Genomic DNA, 20,327 nt, shown 5'->3' with positions numbered 1-20,327 from the left:
GGCCCCCCGGGGCGCGAGCATCCAACCGCGGCTCCGGCCGCAGCGCCGCGGGGCAGCCCCTGCCCTCCCCCGGCCGGCGCGGGCGGGCCCGGGGCGGCGCGGCGAGGCGTTCCCTCGGGGAGAGCCGCGGTCCCGGGGAGCTTTTCAAGTAGCTGGCCTGCCCGGGCAGGGCAGGAGGAGAGCCAGGTGGGCAGCTGCTCAGAATAAATACAAATAAATACAGATTCCAGCAGGTGAGCCTGCACGCACGCACGCGGCCCCCGGAGGAAGCCTCGAGGGGCCTGGACACCGTCCACCTGCCTCGAACGGGAGCGGGCGACCTCTCGTGCGCGTGCGTGGGAAAGGCCCTCGAGGGAGTCCACCTCTGCTCCCACGGGCACGCAGGCTTGGCCGGGCTGCAGAAGCACGTCTCCCAGCACCGAGGAGCGCCCTCTCTCCCCCCCTCACCGAAGCGGGCTGCAGGAGGTGACGTCCCTCCCTGCGTGGAGGTGAGGATCCATCCCGCAAGGAGCCATTCCTGTGGGGCGGAGGGAGAGGCTGGCAGCGGGGGGCTAGTCCTGCGGGGCCGGAGAGCCTGAGGTTGGCACGGGGCCCTGTGCTGGGGCCGGGCACAGGCTGGCAGCCCACCCGCTGGCCAGCCCGGCGGGTGGCCAGGGCAGCCCACTCAGCAGTCCATGCTGTCACTCTCACACCAGGCAGACGGGGCGTCGGTACCAAAGTATCTGTCCCCGAAGTTACCTGAAGGACGAGGGGACAGTGAGGCATTGGCAGCATTGGGCCCCATCCCGCTCCACACCCACCCTCATCAGAGTCCCAACTGGTGACCAGGTGGTCCATGCCCAGAATGGGATGAGACAAGGAAGACCATGGGGCCCGGCCGGTGGCACGCAAGGCGCAGGCTGTGCAGCCAGCACACCAGCATCCATCCCTCACCAATGCCCGGGATGATGTGGAATTCCTCATTGATCCTCTTATCTACAGCAGTAGTGATGATGCGGACGCGAGGAAAGGCGTAAGCCACGGAGTGTACCCCCATCTCTGCCATCAGCAGTGACAGCAGGAAGATCCTGTCCTCTTGGACATCGTGGTCCTGCAGCACAGACAGTTGTGAGAGCCTGGCCAGCCACAGGAGGAGCGCTGTATGCCCCTAGCCCCTGTGGCCCACCAGCCTTGTCGTCTTACCAGCAGGACACGCACTGCCATCATGGCCGCAGCACCCGTGGACACAGTGCTGTCCATGAGGATGACATAGTCTTCGCTGATCTCCTTGGGAAGGCGCAGGTAGTGGAGCTGCAGAGGGAAGCAGAGATGGTCACCTACACCATGATGCCGTGGCTGACTGTAGGAGCTTGGCTGGGAGGCTCCACATTAGAAATAGCCCCAGGCCAGTGGGTGCTGCTCACCTCGGGCTCCCCTGTGTCGTGGTTGGTCTGGATGAGTATCTTGCCCAGACGTATGTCTTTGCAGACAGCAGTAAGGGCCTGCTCCATGGTCTCCCCTGCTCTCAGGATGGACACACCTGTGATCTGGGGAAGGGACAGGGGCACGTTTGCTTTGCATTGCCACCCTGGTGACCCCCTGCATGTTCTTCACTCGAGCAGGGGAGCACAGCCCTTCACACTGCCTCCAGCACAGCAGCCCAACAGCCTCCTCAGAGGCACACAGCTCTGCCTCCACAGAGAGGCAGCAAGACCAGCTGGGTGCTCCCAGGTTTTCTCATGCCCAAGTCCAGTCTCCAGTCTCACCTGCCCTTCCCCAGCTCCACAGCTCTGTGACGCCCTCACACCTCTGGCCTGGGGCCCAAGAGATAGTCTGTGCCCTGAGGAGCTCTGAGGCTCCGAGGAGGCCTGAAAGCATTACCTCTGCACCGTGGGATGAGGTAAACAAGCCTAGCCAAGCAGTTCCTATGCACAACCATGGACCCGGGGAGCCACCAGTTTTCCCAGTTAGTACCAACCCTAGAAATGGGGGAGCTGAATGTTTGCGAGGGAGAAAGTGGCTGGGACAATGTCTCACCCTCTGCCTGTGAAACCGCTTTCCTTCGTACGTTGTCCCCTGGGGCGTCTCCACAGTAACCGACTGAAGAAAGGGGAGGTTAACACGAGTACAGACAAATCCAGGCTCCGGCATGGCCCAGCTTGCTCAGGGGGGCACAGGGAAGACCATGAGGTGGCCATGACTGCACCCAAGGAGCAGTCACATACCTTGAGCGGCAGGAAGGAGAGGGCATGCTCAATCAACAGCCTCATTAGGCGCTTGGAGTAGAAGATGAACTCATCCCTGGTCGTGTCCTTGTTCCTGTTGAGGGAAGATACTGATGCAGGAGATGAAAGCGGAGTCCCTGCTCCACCTTGGAGCCAGCAAAGGAAGGGCTCAAAAGGACAGCAAGAACGAACAAAGAACAACCTGTGGTAACCTGAAAGCTCTGAGGGGGAGGAGTAAGAGGGATGAGACATTGCTACTAATCATTAAGATCCTTAAGGCCCCAGCTTAGAGCAGGCCATCTGGAGATCTCCCTTGAGACAGCACAGGGAGAAGGGCGAGGGCCCACAGGATTATCCTCATACCCTCCTAAAGTCTCAGCTTGGGACAGAGCTTCTCCAGGTTCTGTTCTGGCTACAGTGACAGGCAACTGTCCGGCAATGGCCTTGGCAGAAGACCTGGCACTTGGAGGAATGGGAAGAAAATGCTCTACAGGCTGACTGCAGCTCTATGCATGAAGCTCTGCCTGCAGGCCTACACTGGGAAAAGGGTCTGGTACAGGAAGTATGAGGTCATGGAAGCGATGCGTATCAGCGTGTTCTCTGATGTGACGGGAGGGACAGTGGCATTCAGCTGCAGCAGAGTTGGAACCCCAATACCATACATCGGGGATGGGGAGCACAGAACGGCAGCCCTAAACCTCAGCCTGGGTGATGTTAGCAGCTGCTCTTGGCCTGGGTGCTTAGACATTTTTAAATCTTGCAGCGAATGAAATTTCCATGTGAACTAGCATGCTGAGGGAAGGTGTTATCCCCTCTGTTCAGCACCTGTTAGGTACATCTCCCACACAGTGCCCAGTATGAGTCTCCCATTACCAGACAGATGTGAGCTCCCTGGAGCAAGCAGGGCCACCAGGCTGGCTGGGGCCTGCAGCACAGGACATATGAGGAGAAACCAAGAGAGCTAGGTTTGTGCAGCTGGGAGAAGAAGAGAAGGCAGAGATTTTATTGCTGTCCTCAACTACCTAACAAGCAGGTAGAGAGAAGCAAGGGCTGAACTCTCTTTGGGAGCACAGGGACAGGATGAGAGGCAATGGCACAAGTTTGGATAGGGGAAATTCCCATTAGATATTAGGAGCATTTTCCTGATGACAGTAGTCAAATATTAGAACAGTGGCCAGAGAGGCCAAGGGATCTCCTTCCACGGAGACATTGTAATCTTGCCTGCACGAGAGATGCTGAAATTGTTTAAGGACTGGCTAGCCTCATGGTAAGGACTGCTAATGCAAGAGAGTAGTAGTCATTTTAATGTCTAGAGCTCACACTTCTCTTAAATAGGGTCTTTGTCTTGACAAGCCATAGCCTGGCCTCTCCTGAAGCCAGAAGGATTGCACACAGGCTCAAATTCAGATAGAGGTTTCAGCACTCTGCAAGAGATGCAGAGCAATTGAACAGCTGTGACTTTGCAAACAGGACTTGTAGCTCCAGCCAGAGGGACTCTGCAAAGGCAAAGGGAGGAAGACACCAGCAGGAACACTACCTCCAAGTTGCCACGACAGAGAATTTGGAAGAGCACTCCTGAAAAGCAGTAGCTGCAAAAAAAGGAATCTGAGTTAACTGCAGTTCAAAGACACTCAGACTGCAGACCCTGCTGCAAGGGCTGAGCAGGGGATGAGGAACCTCCATGTGCCACATTCTCAGGAGCAGACCTATGAAAAGGCACTACCAGGTAGCAAAAGGAGCTGTGACAGCAGTATGACCAGGAATGTGCCAGCAGTAACAGGCAGCACCACGTGGACCAGGTTCAGGTGCTCACAGAGCACACCCCGCTCCACAAAGCAGCAACTGCCAGGGGACTTGCTTGCCACTACTTATGCTGAACATCATCTGCAAAACGTAGGTTAAACCATTCTGCAGTTCTCCAGTCAGCACTCATTTTTATTACTTAAGCAGTAGCAAACTGTGATCTTGGTCAAAACTGATCTAGGCATAGGGCTGAATATGCTGAACATCACAGATCCCAGTAGGACTGATCGGTGACTCCCCTTAGTTTTCTCAGTGCAACATTTATTCCTTCCATGAATAAATTCCTCTAATTTCTACTTTTCAACCAAGCATCTATCACTATAAGAATCTTTTTTCTTATTCCATAGCTACTTAGTTTCTTTGGCAATGGACCCATTTAAGGCAGTTTACAAAAGAAAAGAGATATTTTAGCAAATAATTCTCCTTTGCCCATAATTAACAGTTTCTCAAGTAGTTCCAACAGATTTCCCTCAAGGGAAAGGCAACCTACAGAGCCTTTCAAACCATCTCCACAACTGTGGCCATGGTTTCTGCTCTTCATGCACCTTCTTCCTCCTGCAGAAGTCAGGCTTAGGCTTGCCCTGGAGAGCTTCTTTATCATTGTAGCTGAAAAAAAGCAGTGAATTTTTTGTTTTCACTTTATTTATTTTTATTATTAAAGGGTGGTGGCTAAAGAAGAGCAGAAGGGATTCATAGTAACTTCCTGTAAGTAGAAGGCAACTACCTCGTGGCAAAAGCCTTAGTGCAGATATTGTTGCCACTAAAGACTTGCTGTCCTGTAGCAAGGAGCTGTCAAAGACCACTGGTCATGTTGCTTAATGACTCTGGTAAGCTTGGAAAGGAAATTCAGCTAAGATTGCCATTCAGTCCTGGGAACATATAATGATAGGTAAGCCAGTAGTCAAAGCTGGACCATCTCTGCTAGCAATCCAAAGAAAAGATCACCATATGGCTCCAGAAAAGGCATTTCCCCAAACCCACTCCTGAAATGGGAAAAAAGAGGCCGAATCCCAAACCAGTCAAGTAACTAAACACAATGTGATTAGGGACCTAGGAGCCTGTTGGATTAGTCTCACATACATGAGAAGGACTTGTTCATTTCCTCTCAGAAAGGAGAGGTGGTGGTGAGACATAGATCCTGAGGCTTCTCACTCTCCAGGGAAAGCATTTCCAGTTGGAGCAGATAATCACTTTCACATGAAATGAGACTCAACTAGTTTTAAAAAAAAATGTTTAGTAGAAGTTGTTAACTCAGTACAGATCCACTGAAGAACAGATAACTTCAAAAACAATCCAAATGAACTGATGCAGTTTCAGAGAGTTCCATTACGATGCAGAAACAGCTCAAGAATGACAGAAGTCTGAGAAAGAGTTGTTGCAAAGATACAGGCATCCTCAGTAACAAAGGTGTTAAAAGGAGTAAGCTGCTCTGAATGCCATTGATTTGGAGGTCAAGATGACCAGCTACTGCCAGCTACCTGCGGTCCCAAGCAACTGAAACCAATCAGGACTAATGCATTAATGCCTTTCTGCTGCCCACTGTAGATTGGACATAATGCTTGAAGCATTCAGCATCAAACCTCCACCTAGGAGGAAACTTACTAGTCTCAGTCTTCAGTGCATCAGAACAGCATGCAAACAAGGCAAGGGAACTTACATGTTGTCATCTAGGAAGTTGAAAAGATATGCAAATTGAAAATAAAGAATAGAGCATAAAAGGAAGTAGTAAAGGCTGAGGGCATTGTCTGGGAAGGACCACATAGTCAAAGTCACATTCTGTGACTTGGTTTCCCTGGAACTAGGACATAAAACCTGCAGCAGACAATGCAAATGGTGTAAAGTGAAAGGAGGCCATACGATACTGCTCAGTCCTCTTCAGGACAAAGGGGGGATGGTTCAGAGCTGACTGTGTGGCAGGCAGCACCACACACTTGTGCTAATGGTAATGCTAATGCTAAAGAATTCTTCTCAAAAACTGCTGCACAAAACCATGCATTTCCTAAAACATGTGGTTTAAAAAGCACAGTGACACAGGTATGTAAGGCAGATCTGTTAAGAACAGGCAGGTAGGACTGTCCCAGTCCCACTTTTCTCACAGGGCTATTTTCAGGTAAGCAAAGCAAATATTCCACTAGCGGTTTTGTAAGTGTGAAATGCCTGAAGGCAAAGTAATTACACCAAGAAGTCAGTCGGCAGGAAAACAAGGAAATGTTGAGACTTGCCAGATATTTAAAATGTGACCATATTCTAAGAATGTACCTTTTCTACTCCTTGCAGTCCATGGCTGCTTTGACAAAAGAATAAATAGTAGGCTGTAATGTAAATGTCATTTTACTGGAGAATCCTCAAGAACAAGTTTCTGGTTCCCTAGTGATAACCAAGAGAGAGAGCCTTGAATTGGTACTGAAGGATTGTGATGCATTATTAATAAGAAGCTGCTGAAATCTGTTTTCTCTTTTTGACCTGTATCTAAAAACAGTGCTATCTATGTATACCCACGGTATTTTCTTGAGAACATAAGGAACAAAGGAATCCTAACAGAGATATTTGCCAGTTACCAGATGGAAGTGGTGGAGTTGGCAACGGTCCAGAAAAGGCAGAAGGATATTGAATATTTTTAATTCTATATTTTAGGACATCATCTGCCATTTCTCATATCACACAGTAAATGATGAGACACATTCCAGCCAAGAGTAGCTCAGAAGATGGATAAAAAGCTGCTACTATTCTGAGATATTTTTTGCAGTCAGACCTGGGTAGCTTGCATCCAAGAGCTTTGCAGTGACCAAGGAGCAAACTGTGACCTACTAATGTGGATATTTTCAACAAACCTTGGGATAATGGGGGACTCCCAGAGGAAGTCAGAAAACCCATTCTGATCTGGAAAGAAAAGTGTCCTGCCTACACCTCTTCAGGATGGGCTGTCTACACGCATACTCTGCTCACCCACAGAATTCTTGGCTGCATTGCCAAAGGTGCATAAAAGCCCACTGCCTCCACACAGCACGCACATTGCTACAGAGGCAGCCCCCTCTGTTCCTCCGAACCTGCAGTCCCTGGGAATCCCGGGGTACTGTGAGGGAGCAGGAGAACTGCAACGTGCAAGTACACAGATAAACAGTTCATCTGAAAAAGTAGCTAAGCACCCAAAGGAAAAGCAAGGATTGCCTATAAGCATACTCGCATTGTGGGCAACATGGAGCAGTCTTCTCCACAAATATTTACCTAGAAGAGTGTCCTGAAATCCCCAACTTAAAAAGAAGTCACCTTCCCAAAGGCAGTTTTGGACCAAGAGACTACTGCAACACAGGGGTTTGTGAGTACAGACAGAGCCTCTGCACTGTGAGAGGTACTCTGCAGGGAGGTCTCTGACATCTTCTGAACTCCAGGAGTTCAAAAATCCCATCAGCAGCTCTGCCTCCCTAGGGAAGTCTCCTGCAGTCAGCTGCCCTGTGAGAACCTCTGCACTGATTCTGTTGACCCCTTGGGCTGCTCTCCCATGGACAGGGGCAGCTGGGTCGACTGGAGCAGTCCCTGATCCCTGGAAGTACAGGGCTTGAGAAGGGACAGGCAGAATAGTGCTTCAACAGAGGGGAGGTTCCTGTGCCGTCTCAGGACGGCATTCTAGGGTGTTAAGGATCATCAGGATGTCTTAGAGCCTTTCCACAAGTATATGAATGCCAAGATATGAACAGTGGAAAGCAAGTCCAGTTCTCTTGTGGCAAAGATAGCCCAAGATGCTCCAGAAGCATGGGAGGAGTAAGTCTGCAGACAATGCGCACACTCAGTCCCACTGCATTACCCACTGAAAGGAATCACGTGCCCGAATAGCCAGACATCCACCTCCAGGTGGCAGAAGATCCCGGAGCTTCTGAAACAACCAAGTCACACTGATGCTGCCCAAACTGGTCTTTTCAGTGTATTTTCAGCCAAAGCACACTTAGACATCACTAGGCAGAATGGCTGCAAAGTATCTACCAAATGTAAGCTGTAAAACTTAAGGGATGTTTGAGGAAACAACCCCACAAGTCAATTACCCTGATTAAAAATAAAATAAAATAAAATAAAATAAATCCCTGAACCCATTTTCCTCACTTGATAAGCAAATAGGAACAGAAATTTTGATGGAGGCTCTCAGGGCTGTGAAGGGATCAGGAGATACTGTTCATGTGTTGAGAAGTCCTGATGTGTGGTAAGAAGTGCTTCTACCTACTATCACAATCTAGCCCTGATACAGGGGTGTCTTGCAAGTTGGAAGGTATGACCCATACCCTCATTACACTCTCCATTCCCAGCCTGAACACGAATAAAATCATTCAGCTACTGTATGTTTAGGATTGTTTTTCAGTCTCCACCTCTCCACAACAGCAGAAAATCACTCTGGAAACCACTTCTCCCTGAGATGCCAAGATGCAAGTTGCCATGACCGTTTCAGCGAGATGCTCATTTACTGCCACAGCATAATCTTCCAGGAGGACCCTCAAAGGCTGAAGCACAGAAGAGCCTCCAATGTTGAACAACAGGGAAATGATGTTGGCCAGCAGCAGCCTGGCAAGCTGAGATTAATAGGCTGTCTCCAAGAGATCTGCACTGGGAAAGGCAGAATGGAAAAAGGGAGGTTGGAGGGAAAAAACAATTAACAGCTCTCTGGTACATCCACAGATACCAGGTTTGGTGCACCAATAAACTCAGAAATGCAGTGCAAGTGGGAGCAGTGGCACTCCACAAGGGCTGTTGCTCCTGAAAGGAGCTGTGGGCACCACAGCATTACCATCCAGAAGCCGGAATAAAGACAGGAGATCAAATTTACCAAGATACAACAACTTCATGTGCAGAAGTACAGGAAGTTTGGCAGAAGGTACAGACCAGCCAAGTCTGCATCCATTCCTCTGCCAGACTAGATCTCTCCAGGGAACCCAGGAGAGTATCAGCAGGCAGGCAGCAGTGCCTCAGGTGCATAGAGGGGAAGTCCAGAGAGTCGGGCATGAGGGTATAGGTCCTCGCTAAAGTCATGTGGGAGTAATTGAGTGCTGCCAAGCAACCACATGCCACCTGTCTCTGCTAGAAGCACCAGAAATATAAGCTAACTAATGCTGAGGAATACAGGAACCTTTTCCTGAAAGATTTCCTCAACTTAAAATGGAGTTCTTAATAACAGAATTGCTTCAGTCTTCCTGGCTTTGTTAGGCTGCAGCAGGATTTGAGGGGGTGGCTGACAGGGCAAGTCAACGCCCCTCATAAATGTGGTATTTTTCATCGACCATCTGGAAGAGGCAAAGTCCGCCTTCCTGCACCCCTGTCAATCACACAAGCCAGCTCCAGAAGCACAGTACTATTACTGTAATTTGAGATCAACAGTAGTGTTAGATTCCAACCAAACTGTATATCCATTTGATCCATCCCTTTCAAGGCAGCTGAACAAACTCCTAAGTCTAAACAGCTTGCCATTATTGGATGCTTGTGACATAAAGGCAAAAGCACTACAGACCCAGAAAACAGGCCATTCCCAGCAAGGCAAAAGCATGGCAACATCAAGGAGGAATACAGGAGCAGCATGTAATAGATTAGAGAGAATTCAGAGCGCTCCTAGGCTGCTGTCCCTGTTGGACAGGGTCTGTTTGAAGTTTGTCATTTAGGCACTGCTAATACATTAGCCCAGGCTCATGCTTGTTTGACAGCAGCAAACAGCAAAACACTGCAGGGTCTCCTAAGAAACAGAAGCGCCTTAGGTAAAAGGTCTACACCAGAGTCTGTGAACAGAAAGGCTAGAGACGGAGAGGGCTCCTGCACAAAGTCTTACGTTTTACTCTTCCCGCGTAAGTCTGGCATAAAGGAAGATTCCTGCCCATTCCTAAGCAAACAACGTGCAGCTACTGGATGTACAGGCCCCCAGGATCCACCTGCCTGCGACCTCTGTCTACCAGCGTCCACGAGTACAGACGTTAGACAAGCTAGAGAAATCAACTCAGGCTATCGTGAAGAAGCTGCTTCCAGTGCTTTGGAGGGAGGAGATGCTGCAAGGACAAGGTCACACCTCTTCCAAGGTTCCTTAGAAGCTGATAAACCTGAACTCAGAACTACCAGGAATCCATGACCTAGGAATGAGGTACAATGGGCTTCAGACACCAGCACAGACCTCTCCTGGTGCACGCACAGTGCTGCACATCGGGCAGGGCACATCACCTGCTTTTTCATCCTTGTGACCTGCCTTTGGGGATTGCACTCTGACAGGGAAGCATCATGCTCCCTTGCACAGACAGGAACCTAGGGAGAGGAAGGCAGCATCCTTGCTACATAGAAGGTGCACAGCTTGTACGTGGCCCTGTGGTTACGTTCACATCTACACACGAGCACTGGTAGCCAGCCACAACGTAAGCAGCCAGACACTACAGAAGAGCACTGTTTAGGTCAGCATCCCCTCTCTGTTTTACAACTCAGCGACAGAAGCTGTAAGCTTCTGTGTTAAGTTCCAATACCAGGATACCAAACCAGATGGCACCTCCCAACAGCCTCATCTCAAAGAGAGTAACACACGCAACAGCAGCAACAAGGAATGTTAGTGGTCCCATGGGATGTGGTTCTTGACCCTACAGTAATGCTGCTGTCACCTGGAAGATAGCAGGGCATCTAAGCAGAATGAAAGGATCAAGCGAGTGGCAAAATCACAGAGGCAACAGGGGAGCAGTCTGGATCCCCTCTGTAAGCTGGGTCTAAAATCAAGCGCCTTAGGAGAGGAGAAGCAGTGGCACGTGAGCCCGCATCACCAGCTATTAGACCTGTGCTCCAGATAGGGAGGAGCTGACTGGATTCCTCCAGCCACCTGGAGGTGGACAAGCCCACCTGTACCCCAAAAGCCACTTAAGAATCACAGAATGGCTGAGGTTGTCTGGGACCTCCAGAGACCATCTAGTCCAACCCCGCTGCTCAAACAGGGTCACCTAGAGCATATGGTCTGTGACTGCATGCAAATAGCTTTTGAATATCTCTAAGGATGGAGACTCCAGAGTCTCTCTGTGGTTGCCTCTCCTAGGGCAGATGTACCAAGGTCTTGTCACAAAAATTGTCACCAGGCTGAAGCCAGCTCTGTTCAGCAGTTCTGTTCCAAGAAAATACCTACATCTGAAACCCTGAAGGCAGGAGACACCTCACAGCAACTAGCAGTATGGTCTTACAGCACTGTCTACCTGTAAGGGACACTCAAGAAATTCTGAAAGGAGGCAGGGACGTACCTGATGATGGTGTGCATGCCTCGCACCTGCGGCGTGTTCTCCAATACACTCAGTGTCTTCGGTAGGGGCTGCCCCTGGTGGGCAGAGGCCAGGGCTGCCCTGCAACAAGAGAGCAGTGAGCAGAGCCGCACAGTGCGCGCACGCAGCAGCCCCGGTGGCTGGGCTCTCACAGGCCCCCCGACTGTCCTCTTCTGAGAGGAAAAGCACCTCCCAGGGAAAAAGACACACAGACCAAACACAAGGAAGAGCTTGGCTTTCACTGCCTCACTCCTGGAGGGCTCCATGCTTAGTGCCAGATACCAGACCCTAGGTCAGCACCACTCCATAAAAATGGAGCAAACCCCTCCCCCCCCACACGTCCAGCTTTCAGTCAGCCTCTGTACAAACAAGCTTCTGCCAGAGTCCAGGAAGTGAGAGGCAGCTCTGCAGATACAAGGACTGCCCACATTGTGCAGAGCTAGGGGAACTGTCCCACTGAGGGTGCTTGTGTGATATCCTGCAGATCAAGGAGGACTGTCCAGGGCACCTCTCCCATACAAGGAAACAACCTAGGGCATGCTAGCATTCAGGGCAGGAACCATGGTCCAGAAAGTGGCAGGAGTAGCACAGGGAGCCAATCACACGAGTCAGACATAGCTGCTGTGGGACAAGCTGTGCAGAAGCCTGCCAAAGGCAGTCAACACCAACCAAGCTGCATGCATGGCAGCCACCTCCAAAGTCAAGGAAGAGCAGCTCTGCTCACATGTCCCAGCAAAGCTTCAGCCAGCAGGGACAGAGAAGAGGCAGGACTCAGAAGAGCAGGTACTGGCAGCCATCTACCCCCCAGCCCAGGAATCTGCCGCTCTCCAGCTGGCAGCGTCTCCACCATACCTGACAGTGATTTCACGCTAGGTGGCACAGCAGAGTCATTCAGCGCGGCAAAAGAAGAAAGAAAGAAAGAACATCCAGTCACTGCACTAGTCAGGTGTAGCCACCGAAAGGCAGCCCACATCCAACTCCCACCCCTTCTCCTGAGGCTGAACTGAAAACAAGAAATCGGTGCTGGGCACACACAGGAGGCCAGGCGGGACTACTGGGATGCAGTCAGGGAGGAGGGAAGTGAGGACAAGTGAGATCAGGATGAGCTGGCTTTGGGACCGAGGGGGACAGCAGCTGAACAAGGCCAGGCTATACTGCAAGTGCCACAAGTCACGGGCAGAGATGGTGCCGTGCCCAGCCCTCGCTCCGTTTCCCCATTCCCTACATCCCGGCTCAGTCTGCCCTGAGAGGCAGGCTAAGGCCTTTTGGAACGCAGAAGGTGACACTGAGAGCTCCTGGAGGTTCCAGAACCACAGGGCTAAGGCAGCTGTGAGCATCCTCATCCTCCCCCCTGTGTGCCAAGTCCTCCTCCTCACCCAAGGTAACAGCAGTCAAGCCTACATCTCACCTTCTCCAGCTGGCTGTGCACATGCTGCACAATGAGGTCCAGAGCCACAAAGTTTTCCCCACCTGACAGGAGAGCAAAGAAGCCAGGTCAGATGCATGTTGACTCAACCCTCTCCCAGGGCCTATAGGACCCCTGCTCCTGACACGTGGGTCAGAGCCAGCAAATGTGGCGCGGTCGCACCTCTGGGCACCACGATGTCAGCAACCTGCACGGTGGGCTCGATGTACTGCTCGAAGGCTGGCTTGACAAACTTGTTGTACTGCTTGATGACACCCACAATATCTCGCCCACGTTCCATGATGTCGCGTTGCAGCCGCCGTACCAGCCGGATATCAGAATCCGTATCCACAAACACTTTCATGTCCAGGAGCTGGAAAACTGGAAGGGGTGAGCATCCCCCTATCCAGCTCCCCACCTGCATCCCAGGGCCCCCTTAGACCAGTCTTACTCCCCATCCAGGGCCCTGCCAGATCTGACCCCGTACAGTGATGGCACACGTGGGTACTCAGTTAGCAAACACTGGGAGGATCAGAGAACCTCTTCCTCCAAAGACGCCCAGGCACCTCCCTCCCACAGGCAGCTCCGTGCGCTGGGCCAGCACACGGTTCATCCTCCGTGCAGCACCCCACTGCAGTCTCCTCCCATACCGCGCACTGAGGTGAGCCCCGGACTAGCTGCATCAGGCAGCAATACCTTCAGCAATTCCTTGTTAGCAAAGGCCAGAATTCCTTCAAATACGATGACGTTAGCCCCATACACTGTTTTCTGTGGGTAGATAAGAGTTATGCTTGTGCTGCCCCCACCATGACACAGCACCTCAGCCCTTCACCCACACCGAGCTCTAACCACTGGTGGGCAAGACAGCCCCCCTTAGCTGTCCTACACTCCCCAACCTTTAAAGGTCCCTATTCTTTCCCTGCCCTCTATCCTCTAATCTCACTGGAGCACTAGACCCCCAGGCCTCCCTCTGGTCCCTTCCTCCAGTCTGTATCTTTTCTGTACAATCTGCTCTACACCACAGCCCCTTTTTGAACTCTGTGCCAGCCCCTGTTCCCCTGCCGCATCCGCGTGCTTCCCTCCTACAGCCTGAGACCCTCCCACAGCCCCTTCCCTCCCTTTGCCCCCCCAGTCCCACACTCCTGCCCCTTAGGTGTCCCTCCTGGTCCCCCACTACTCCACCCTACGGGGCAGCACACCCGCGATGCTCCCCCCACGGAGCCGTGCAGGCCCCCTGCTCTCCCCTTGGCCTCGCACATCTCGTCCGCTTTGCCCACGGCACCCACCCACTCGCGGCGGCGGCTGTGCGTCGTGAAGTCGTAGACGGGCACCTTCACGCTTTTGCCCTTCTTTAGCTTACGGAGGACACTGACGAGCAGCTCAAAGTCGAAGGCATCGGGGTGGTCAAAGTTGTAGTCGCTGCGGGCTGCTAGTGCCTGCTGCCCCTCGTCCAGCACCTAGGGAGGCACTGTCACGCTCAGCACCGCGCCCGTTGCCCGCCCCCCGCCGCCCCCCGGCCCGCACCTTGTAGAAGGAGTCCATGGAGAGCAGCACCACCCAGGGCACGTCCAGCGCCTCGATGATCCGCGTCGCCACCGTCGTCTTGCCCGAGGCGCTGCCGCCGCACAGGCCTGCGGGCAGCGGGGTGTCAGCGCGGCCCGGGCCAAGCCGCGGCCCCGGCCAAGCCGCGGCCCAAGCCCCGGCCCCGGCTCTCACCGATGACGAAGGCCTCGTCCACGGGCGCCCCGGTCTCGCTGTACCAGGGCGGGCGGCCCGCCGTGTAGATCGTCCGCTTGCTGGTGCGCAGCAGCGGCGGCTCCGGCTTGCACTGGCTCGCCGTCCGCTTCCGCGGCGACGGCGTCAGCGGCAGCCGGCTCAGCAGCGAGTCCAGCGAGCCGGGCCCGCGCTCCGGCCCCGCCGCGCCCCAGCCGCCGCCGCGCCGCTCCTCCGCGCCCGCCGCCGCCGCCATCGCCGCGCCGCGGGGGCTGCCGGGACGGCTCGTGGCGCCGCGGTCCCGGCAGCGCCCGCGGTTCCCGGCAGCGCCCGCGGGACTGCAGCTCCCGGCAGCCCCCGCGCTACGGCGGCTCGCGGCAGCCCGCGGGACTACAGCTCCCGGCAGCCCCCGCGCTACGGCGGCTCGCGGCAGCCCGCGGGACTGCAGCTCCCGGCAGTCCCCGGCGCTCCCGGCAGCCCGCGCGGCCGCTCCGCGCGGCGGCAGCGCCTCGCCCGCCGGCCCGGGGCCGACGCAGCCCCGCGGCGGCCGCCCGGGGGCTCGGGCGTCAGCCGGAGCCGAGCGGCCGTGAGCCGCGGGCCCGGGGCGCCGCCCGCGCCGGGCTGGAGCCACCGCGGAGGTGTCGGCCCGCGGGGACCGGGCACGGCCCCCCGCGCCCAGCAGCGGGGCCGCCTGGACCCCGCGCGGCAGAGAGCCCGCGCCGGGAGGCGGCCGGGCACGGGCTTTCCTGGGAGGCCGGGTCGGCCCGCGGGATCTCGCCGCGCAGGGCACGGCCGCGGGCGCCGGCCAGCCCGTGCGCGGGTGACCGGCCCCTCTCCTGCCCTTCCCCCCGGTTCCGGCCTCCCCAGTGCCCCGATTCCCCCGTTCCGGCCTCAGGTGCTTCCCCCGGGCATCCCCAGCGGCGCCGCGCCGCTCCCGCAGCCCTTCCCGGCGTCCCGCCAACGCGTCCCCCCGCAGCAGCGGCCAGCGCAGGGGCGAACGTCCTGCTGCCGTGCCCGGGGGCTCCTGCCCCCCGCCCGGCTCTGCGCTCCTGCCTCCCCGCGACGGAGCCCGCGGGGACGGGACCGGCCCCGGCCTCGGCCGCGACCTGCAGCGGCTGGGGGCGGGGCCGCCGGGCGGGGGCGGGGCCGCCGGGCGGGGGGCGGGGCTGTAGCAGGGGGCGGGGCCGCCGGCGAGGGGCGGGGCTGTAGCAGGGGGCGGGGCCGCCGGCGAGGGGCGGGGCTGTAGCAGGGGGCGGGGCCGCCGGGCGGGGGCGGGGCCCCGGGAGCGGGGCGGGGCCGTCGCAGGGTCCCGGCGGCGGCGGAGCTGCCGGCGGCCGCAGCATGGAGCGCTCGCCCGGCACCGAGACCGCCCGGCTGGTCAGCCCGCGCGGTGGCCGCGCCGACGGCAGCCTGCGCCTCAAGAGGTACCGCCGGCACCGGCACCGCTCCCGGCACCTCCATCATCACCAGCACGTTCATCACCCCCGGCACCGGCACCTCCACTGGCACCTGCCTCACCCCCCCCGGCACCTCCATCACCCCCAGCACCTCCATCACCCCCGGCACTGGCACCTGCCTCACCCCCCGGCACCGGCACCTGCCTCACCCCCCGGCACCTCCATCACCCCCAGCACCTCCATCACCCCCGGCACCGGCACCTCCATCACCCCCGGCACCTCCACCATCCCCCAGCGCCTCCATCACCTTCAGCACATTCATCACTCCTGGAACTGGCACCTCCATCACCCCCCCAGCACCTCCATTACCACCGGCGCTAGCACTTCCACCATCCCCCAGCGCCTCCATCACCCCCGGCACCTCCATCACCCCCAGCATGTCCATCATCTCTGGCACCCCAGCACCTGCACCGGCGCGTCCATCACCCTCAGCACCCGCACCTCTAACGCAACTGGCGTCTCCATCTCCCGTAGTATCTCCATCATCCCTGGCACGAGCACGTCCATCACCTCTGGTACCTTCCTCACCCCCGACACTCACGTCCCCTACCTTCATTATCCCTAGTATCCGCAACCTGCCACTGCCACCACCCCGCTACCGGCACCGCCACCACCCCCGGCATCTCCATCACCCCTGGCACGTCCGTCATCCCTAGCACCGGCATCTCCATCCCCCGCCGCCCCCGGCATCTCCATCCCCCGCCGCCCCCCCGGCCCCGCCGCCCCCGCGCCAGCCGGTCCGGTCACCCCGCGCGACACCCAGTCCGTCCCCTCTGCCCCCACCGGTTCCCCCGCGGCTCCCCGCGCCCCGCTCCCTGCCCGCCCGCTTCCCCAGCCGTCACGGCCCTGCACCGGAGCCGCAGGCGCCGTCCTGCACCGCTGCACCGATACCCCCGGACCCGGCGCCGCCGCCGTCCCGGCTCCGCTCCTCCCCACCGGCCGCTGCGCAGCGCGGGGGAGGCGGGCGGCTGCGCCCGGGCGGGGACGGGACGGGACGGGACGGACCCAGCCTCCGGCGCTGGGCTCCCCCGGGCGGCGGTGGGCTCGGGCACGGACAGAGACTGGCCCGGACCCCCCGTGCCCGGGGCCGCGGCAGCGTCGCGTGCGCCCGGCCGAGGCACCAGCGCTGCTCGAGCGGCCGGGGCCGGGCAGGGGCACAGCGACCCCGGGCGCCGGGAGAGCAGGGGCTGGGGCCGGGCAGGACCGAAGTCCCCAGACCGCCGTGGGGTGCTGGCGCTGGAAGGAGCGGGGCACCCGGTGCTCTGCAGGACGGAGGCACCAGGAGCCCTGGGGCTGCAGAACTGGGGTAGCAGGAGCCCTGGGACTGCAGGACTGGGGCACGAGGAGCCCTGGGACTGCAGGACTGAAGCCACGAAGAGCCCTGGGGCTGCAGGACCAGAGCCACCAGGAGCTCTGGGGCGGCAGGATGAGGGCACTGGGTGCTCTGGGGTGCAGCACAGCCAGGCGCCCAGTGCTGACCACAGCTCCCGCCTGCAGCCTCTTTGCCAGCTCGCGGGATGCCCTGGCACCGCAGCCCCCCGGGAAGGGGGCCCAGCCCACGGCCCCTGCCCTGGAGGGGGGTCCGGCACCACGCTGCCGCTGCAGCCCCGCCGCACCCAGCCCCAGCAGCGGGAGGCTCCAGGCCCGCCGACAGCTGAGCGTCGCCTGCACCATCTGCTGCATCTTCATGGTCGGGGAGGTGATAGGTGAGGTGGGGTGGGGGCGAGGCCCGGGTGCCAACTCTGCGGTGGCCGGTGCCGGTGCCAGCGTCTCCGCTCGCCGCAGGCGGGTACCTGGCGCACAGCCTGGCCATCATGACGGACGCGGCCCACCTGCTGACGGACGTGGGCAGCATGTCCGTGAGCCTCTTCTCGCTCTGGGTCTCCACGCGGCCGCCCACCCGGACCATGAGCTTCGGCTGGCACCGCTCGGGTGAGGCCTGGGGGGGGGCATGGTGCTGCAGCCCCACGGCCGCCGCAGGCGCTGACGTCTCCCCGCCCCCATCCCGCAGAGACGCTGGGTGCGCTGGCCTCTGTGCTCTCCATCTGGGTGGTGACCGCGGCGCTCGTCTACCTGGCGGCCGCCCGCATCGTCAGCGGCGACTACGAGATCGAGGCGCGAGCCATGCTGGCCACCTCCGCCGGCGCCGTGGGGGTCAACCTGGTGTACGTCCCCCAGTCACCACCGCGCCCCCGCCCCACGCGTGTGCCCCGAGCCCCAGCCCTGGCCCAAGGGGCATCTTCCATCCCCATGCGCTCGTGGTGTCCAGCCCCTGCGTGCAGCCCGTGGTCCCACATCCCCTGGCCTCCTCGTGCAGTGCTCGCCCTCAGCCCTGGCCCCAGCCCTGGCTCCAGCATGTGTCTGGCCCCACGTGCATGCTCCAGCCCCACACACATGCCCCAGCCCTGCAGCTCTGGCCCTATGCATGTGCTCTGGCCCCACATGCGTGCTCCAGCTCACACATATGCCCCAGCCTTGCAGCCTTCTCATGCCCATCCCCACATGCGTGCTCCAGCCCCACATGTACACCCTGGCCCTGCAGCCCCACACGCATGCTCCAGCTCTGCGTGTGCCCCACACCTGACCCAGACCCAGACTCGCCCTGCCCCTGCTGCGCCTCCAGCCCCTGGCTCCTGGCTGGGATGATGCTGAGCTGCCTGGCTCCCTCCAGCATGGCCTACGTGCTGCGCCAGTCCAGCGCCGCCCACAGCCACAGCCCGGGCTACGAGAAGCTGGAGGAGGGCCCCGGTGGCTGCTTGCCCGGCCGCACGCCCCTACCCGGCAGCACCAGCGTCCGCGCCGCCTTCGTGCACGTGGTGGGCGACCTGCTGCAGAGCGTTGGCGTCCTCGTGGCCGCCACCGTCATCTACTTCAAGGTGGGTGTCCTGCTCTGCCCGGGGCAGGCGAGGATAGGGCTGCCATGGGGCACCAGCCCCATAGCCTCACGCAACCTCCGCTCCCTGTAGCCCCAGTGCAAGATTGCAGACCCCATCAGCACCCTGCTCTTCTCCATCTTCGTCCTTGGCTCCACCCTCACCATCCTCCGTGATGTCTTCAGAGTCCTCATGGAAGGTGAGCGGTGGCCGGGGCAGGGGTTTTGGGGCTGTGGCGGCCTCAGCTCCCGCTCGAGCGGGGCCGTCGCCCCCTGACCGGCGCCGTGGCAGGGGCGCCGCGCGGCGTCGAGTTCAGCGCGGTGAAGGAGGCGCTGCTGGCGGTGGACGGGGTGAAGGGCGCCCATGACCTGCACATCTGGGCCCTGACGCTGAGCCACCACGTGGTGTCGGCGCACGTGGCCGTGGGTGAGTGCCCCCGCGCGTGGCCCGGCCCGGTGCACGGCCGCGCTGGAGCCCCGCGCGCCCGGCCTGAGCGGCGCTGCCCCCCCAGACGCCGGCGCGGACCCGGAGGCCGTGCTGTGGGACGCCACCGCCCAGCTGCGGAGCAGGTTCGGCTTCGCGTCGTGCACGGTGCAGGTGGAGCGGTACTCGGAGGAGACGGCAGCCTGCTGGCACTGCCAGGACCCCCGCGCCTGAGCCGCCGGCGCGCGGGGCCGCCCCGGAGCAGGGCCGCAGCTCCCCTCCGCCGTCCGGGCTGCACCGGCTCCGCGCGGGGACAGCGGCCCCCGGCTGCCCCCCGCTCGGAGCCCAGCCGTGCCCCGGCTCTGGGGAGCTCCCACCGCGGCAGGCCGGAGGGACCAGCCCCGCCCCAGCCCCAGGCATCCTGCAACGGCCCCAGAGGACGGCGGGGGACCCCGCGCCAGCAGCACTGCGCTCCGGGAAGGAGGAGCGCGGTGCCCCAGCCCCGCTCCGGCCGGGAAGGGGCCGCAGCCCCACGCTGCCCCAGCACCAAGCCTGGCACCTCGGCGCGCTGCCCGGCTGGGGGACGAGCGAGGAGTCCCTGCCGCGCTGCGGCCCGATCCATTCCCTCCTCTGTGAGTCAGTGTCTGTTGCGCTTGTGGAGCATGTCTGTCTGTCTGTCTGTCTCATCATGCAAGAATGCGAGGCTGCGGTCCCAGAGCCCACAGGCTCCAATAAATGCGTCCGAGAGCAGCAGAATGTCAGCAGCTGCCGCGAGGAGGGGATGGGGAGAAGGGACGCCTGGGTCTGCCCGGCCCTCCCAGGCACTGGCGCTTTCCCGAAGGCCCAGCCCCAGCCCCACGGCAACACCAACAGCCTTTACAAAACAAACACCATTTACTGCACAGTTAAGACCACAGGCTCAATGTGAGCGATTCCAGAGCTCCCAGCACATCTGCAGGCCCTGGGCTGCCCCGCTCCGGCCGGGGCTGGCCCCAGCAGCCCCTGCCAGCTCCTGCACCAGGCCACGCACCGCGGGGACAGGCCCACTGCAGGGAGCCAGGAGCAAGGGACGAGCACAGGCCCACACGCTTGCAGGCTCACAGGTGCTTCCCCCGTGGCAGGGCCAAGCCCCACAGTGCAAGACTCGCAGCTCAGCCAAGTCCCCCAGCAGGGACTTGGAGCCCGTCCCATCCCCTGAGGCC

The 20,327-nt window shown here is 58.8% G+C and overlaps 2 protein-coding genes across 3 annotated transcripts; one reads left to right on the top strand and one right to left on the bottom strand.

Annotated features, from left to right (window-relative positions):
* Positions 1-63: 63 nt before the first annotated feature.
* Positions 64-14,284, bottom strand: LOC134138063 (uridine-cytidine kinase-like 1). 2 transcript variants are annotated; one of them, XM_062571271.1, is made up of 14 exons: positions 14,184-14,284; positions 13,946-14,116; positions 13,356-13,427; positions 12,843-13,032; positions 12,663-12,724; positions 12,107-12,123; positions 11,237-11,335; positions 2,205-2,298; positions 2,017-2,079; positions 1,404-1,526; positions 1,183-1,290; positions 934-1,090; positions 691-738; positions 64-557 (listed from the first exon to the last, which is right to left on the bottom strand). In XM_062571271.1, coding segments are annotated over exons 1-14 (1,224 nt in total). In that variant the 5' UTR covers positions 14,202-14,284; the 3' UTR covers positions 64-555. The 2 variants fall into 2 exon arrangements, with proteins under 2 accessions (XP_062427255.1, XP_062427256.1); XM_062571272.1 differs by lacking the exon at positions 2,017-2,079 and having other exon boundaries at positions 64-738.
* Positions 14,285-15,712: 1,428 nt separating this feature from the next.
* SLC30A3 (solute carrier family 30 member 3) lies at positions 15,713-19,359 on the top strand. Its single transcript, XM_062571270.1, has 8 exons — positions 15,713-15,796; positions 17,327-17,535; positions 17,615-17,761; positions 17,841-17,994; positions 18,501-18,705; positions 18,796-18,901; positions 18,994-19,128; positions 19,214-19,359. The coding sequence occupies exons 1-8, from the start codon at positions 15,714-15,716 to the stop codon at positions 19,357-19,359; spliced, it is 1,185 nt and encodes a 394-aa protein (XP_062427254.1). The 5' UTR covers position 15,713.
* The last annotated feature ends 968 nt before the right edge of the window (positions 19,360-20,327 follow it).

Source organism: Rhea pennata, chromosome 3 (assembly GCF_028389875.1).
Source record: "Rhea pennata isolate bPtePen1 chromosome 3, bPtePen1.pri, whole genome shotgun sequence".
In the NCBI taxonomy this organism is placed as follows: domain Eukaryota; kingdom Metazoa; phylum Chordata; class Aves; order Rheiformes; family Rheidae; genus Rhea; species Rhea pennata.
This window is presented reverse-complemented; position numbering and strand designations above follow the sequence as displayed.

Coding starts and splice junctions, on each gene's coding strand:
- LOC134138063 (XM_062571271.1), bottom strand. Junction 12,725..12,842: donor TGACATCGTGGTGCCCAGAG/GTGCGACCGCGC, acceptor CTCTCCTGTCAG/GTGGGGAAAACTTTGTGGCT. Junction 1,527..2,016: donor AGCGGTTTCACAGGCAGAGG/GTGAGACATTGT, acceptor TCCCTTCCCCAG/ATCACAGGTGTGTCCATCCT.
- SLC30A3 (XM_062571270.1), top strand. CDS start 15,714: ATGGAGCGCTCGCCCGGCACCGAGACCGCCCGGCTGGTCAGCCCGCGC. Junction 15,797..17,326: donor GGCAGCCTGCGCCTCAAGAG/GTACCGCCGGCA, acceptor TCCCGCCTGCAG/CCTCTTTGCCAGCTCGCGGG. Junction 19,129..19,213: donor GTCGGCGCACGTGGCCGTGG/GTGAGTGCCCCC, acceptor CTGCCCCCCCAG/ACGCCGGCGCGGACCCGGAG.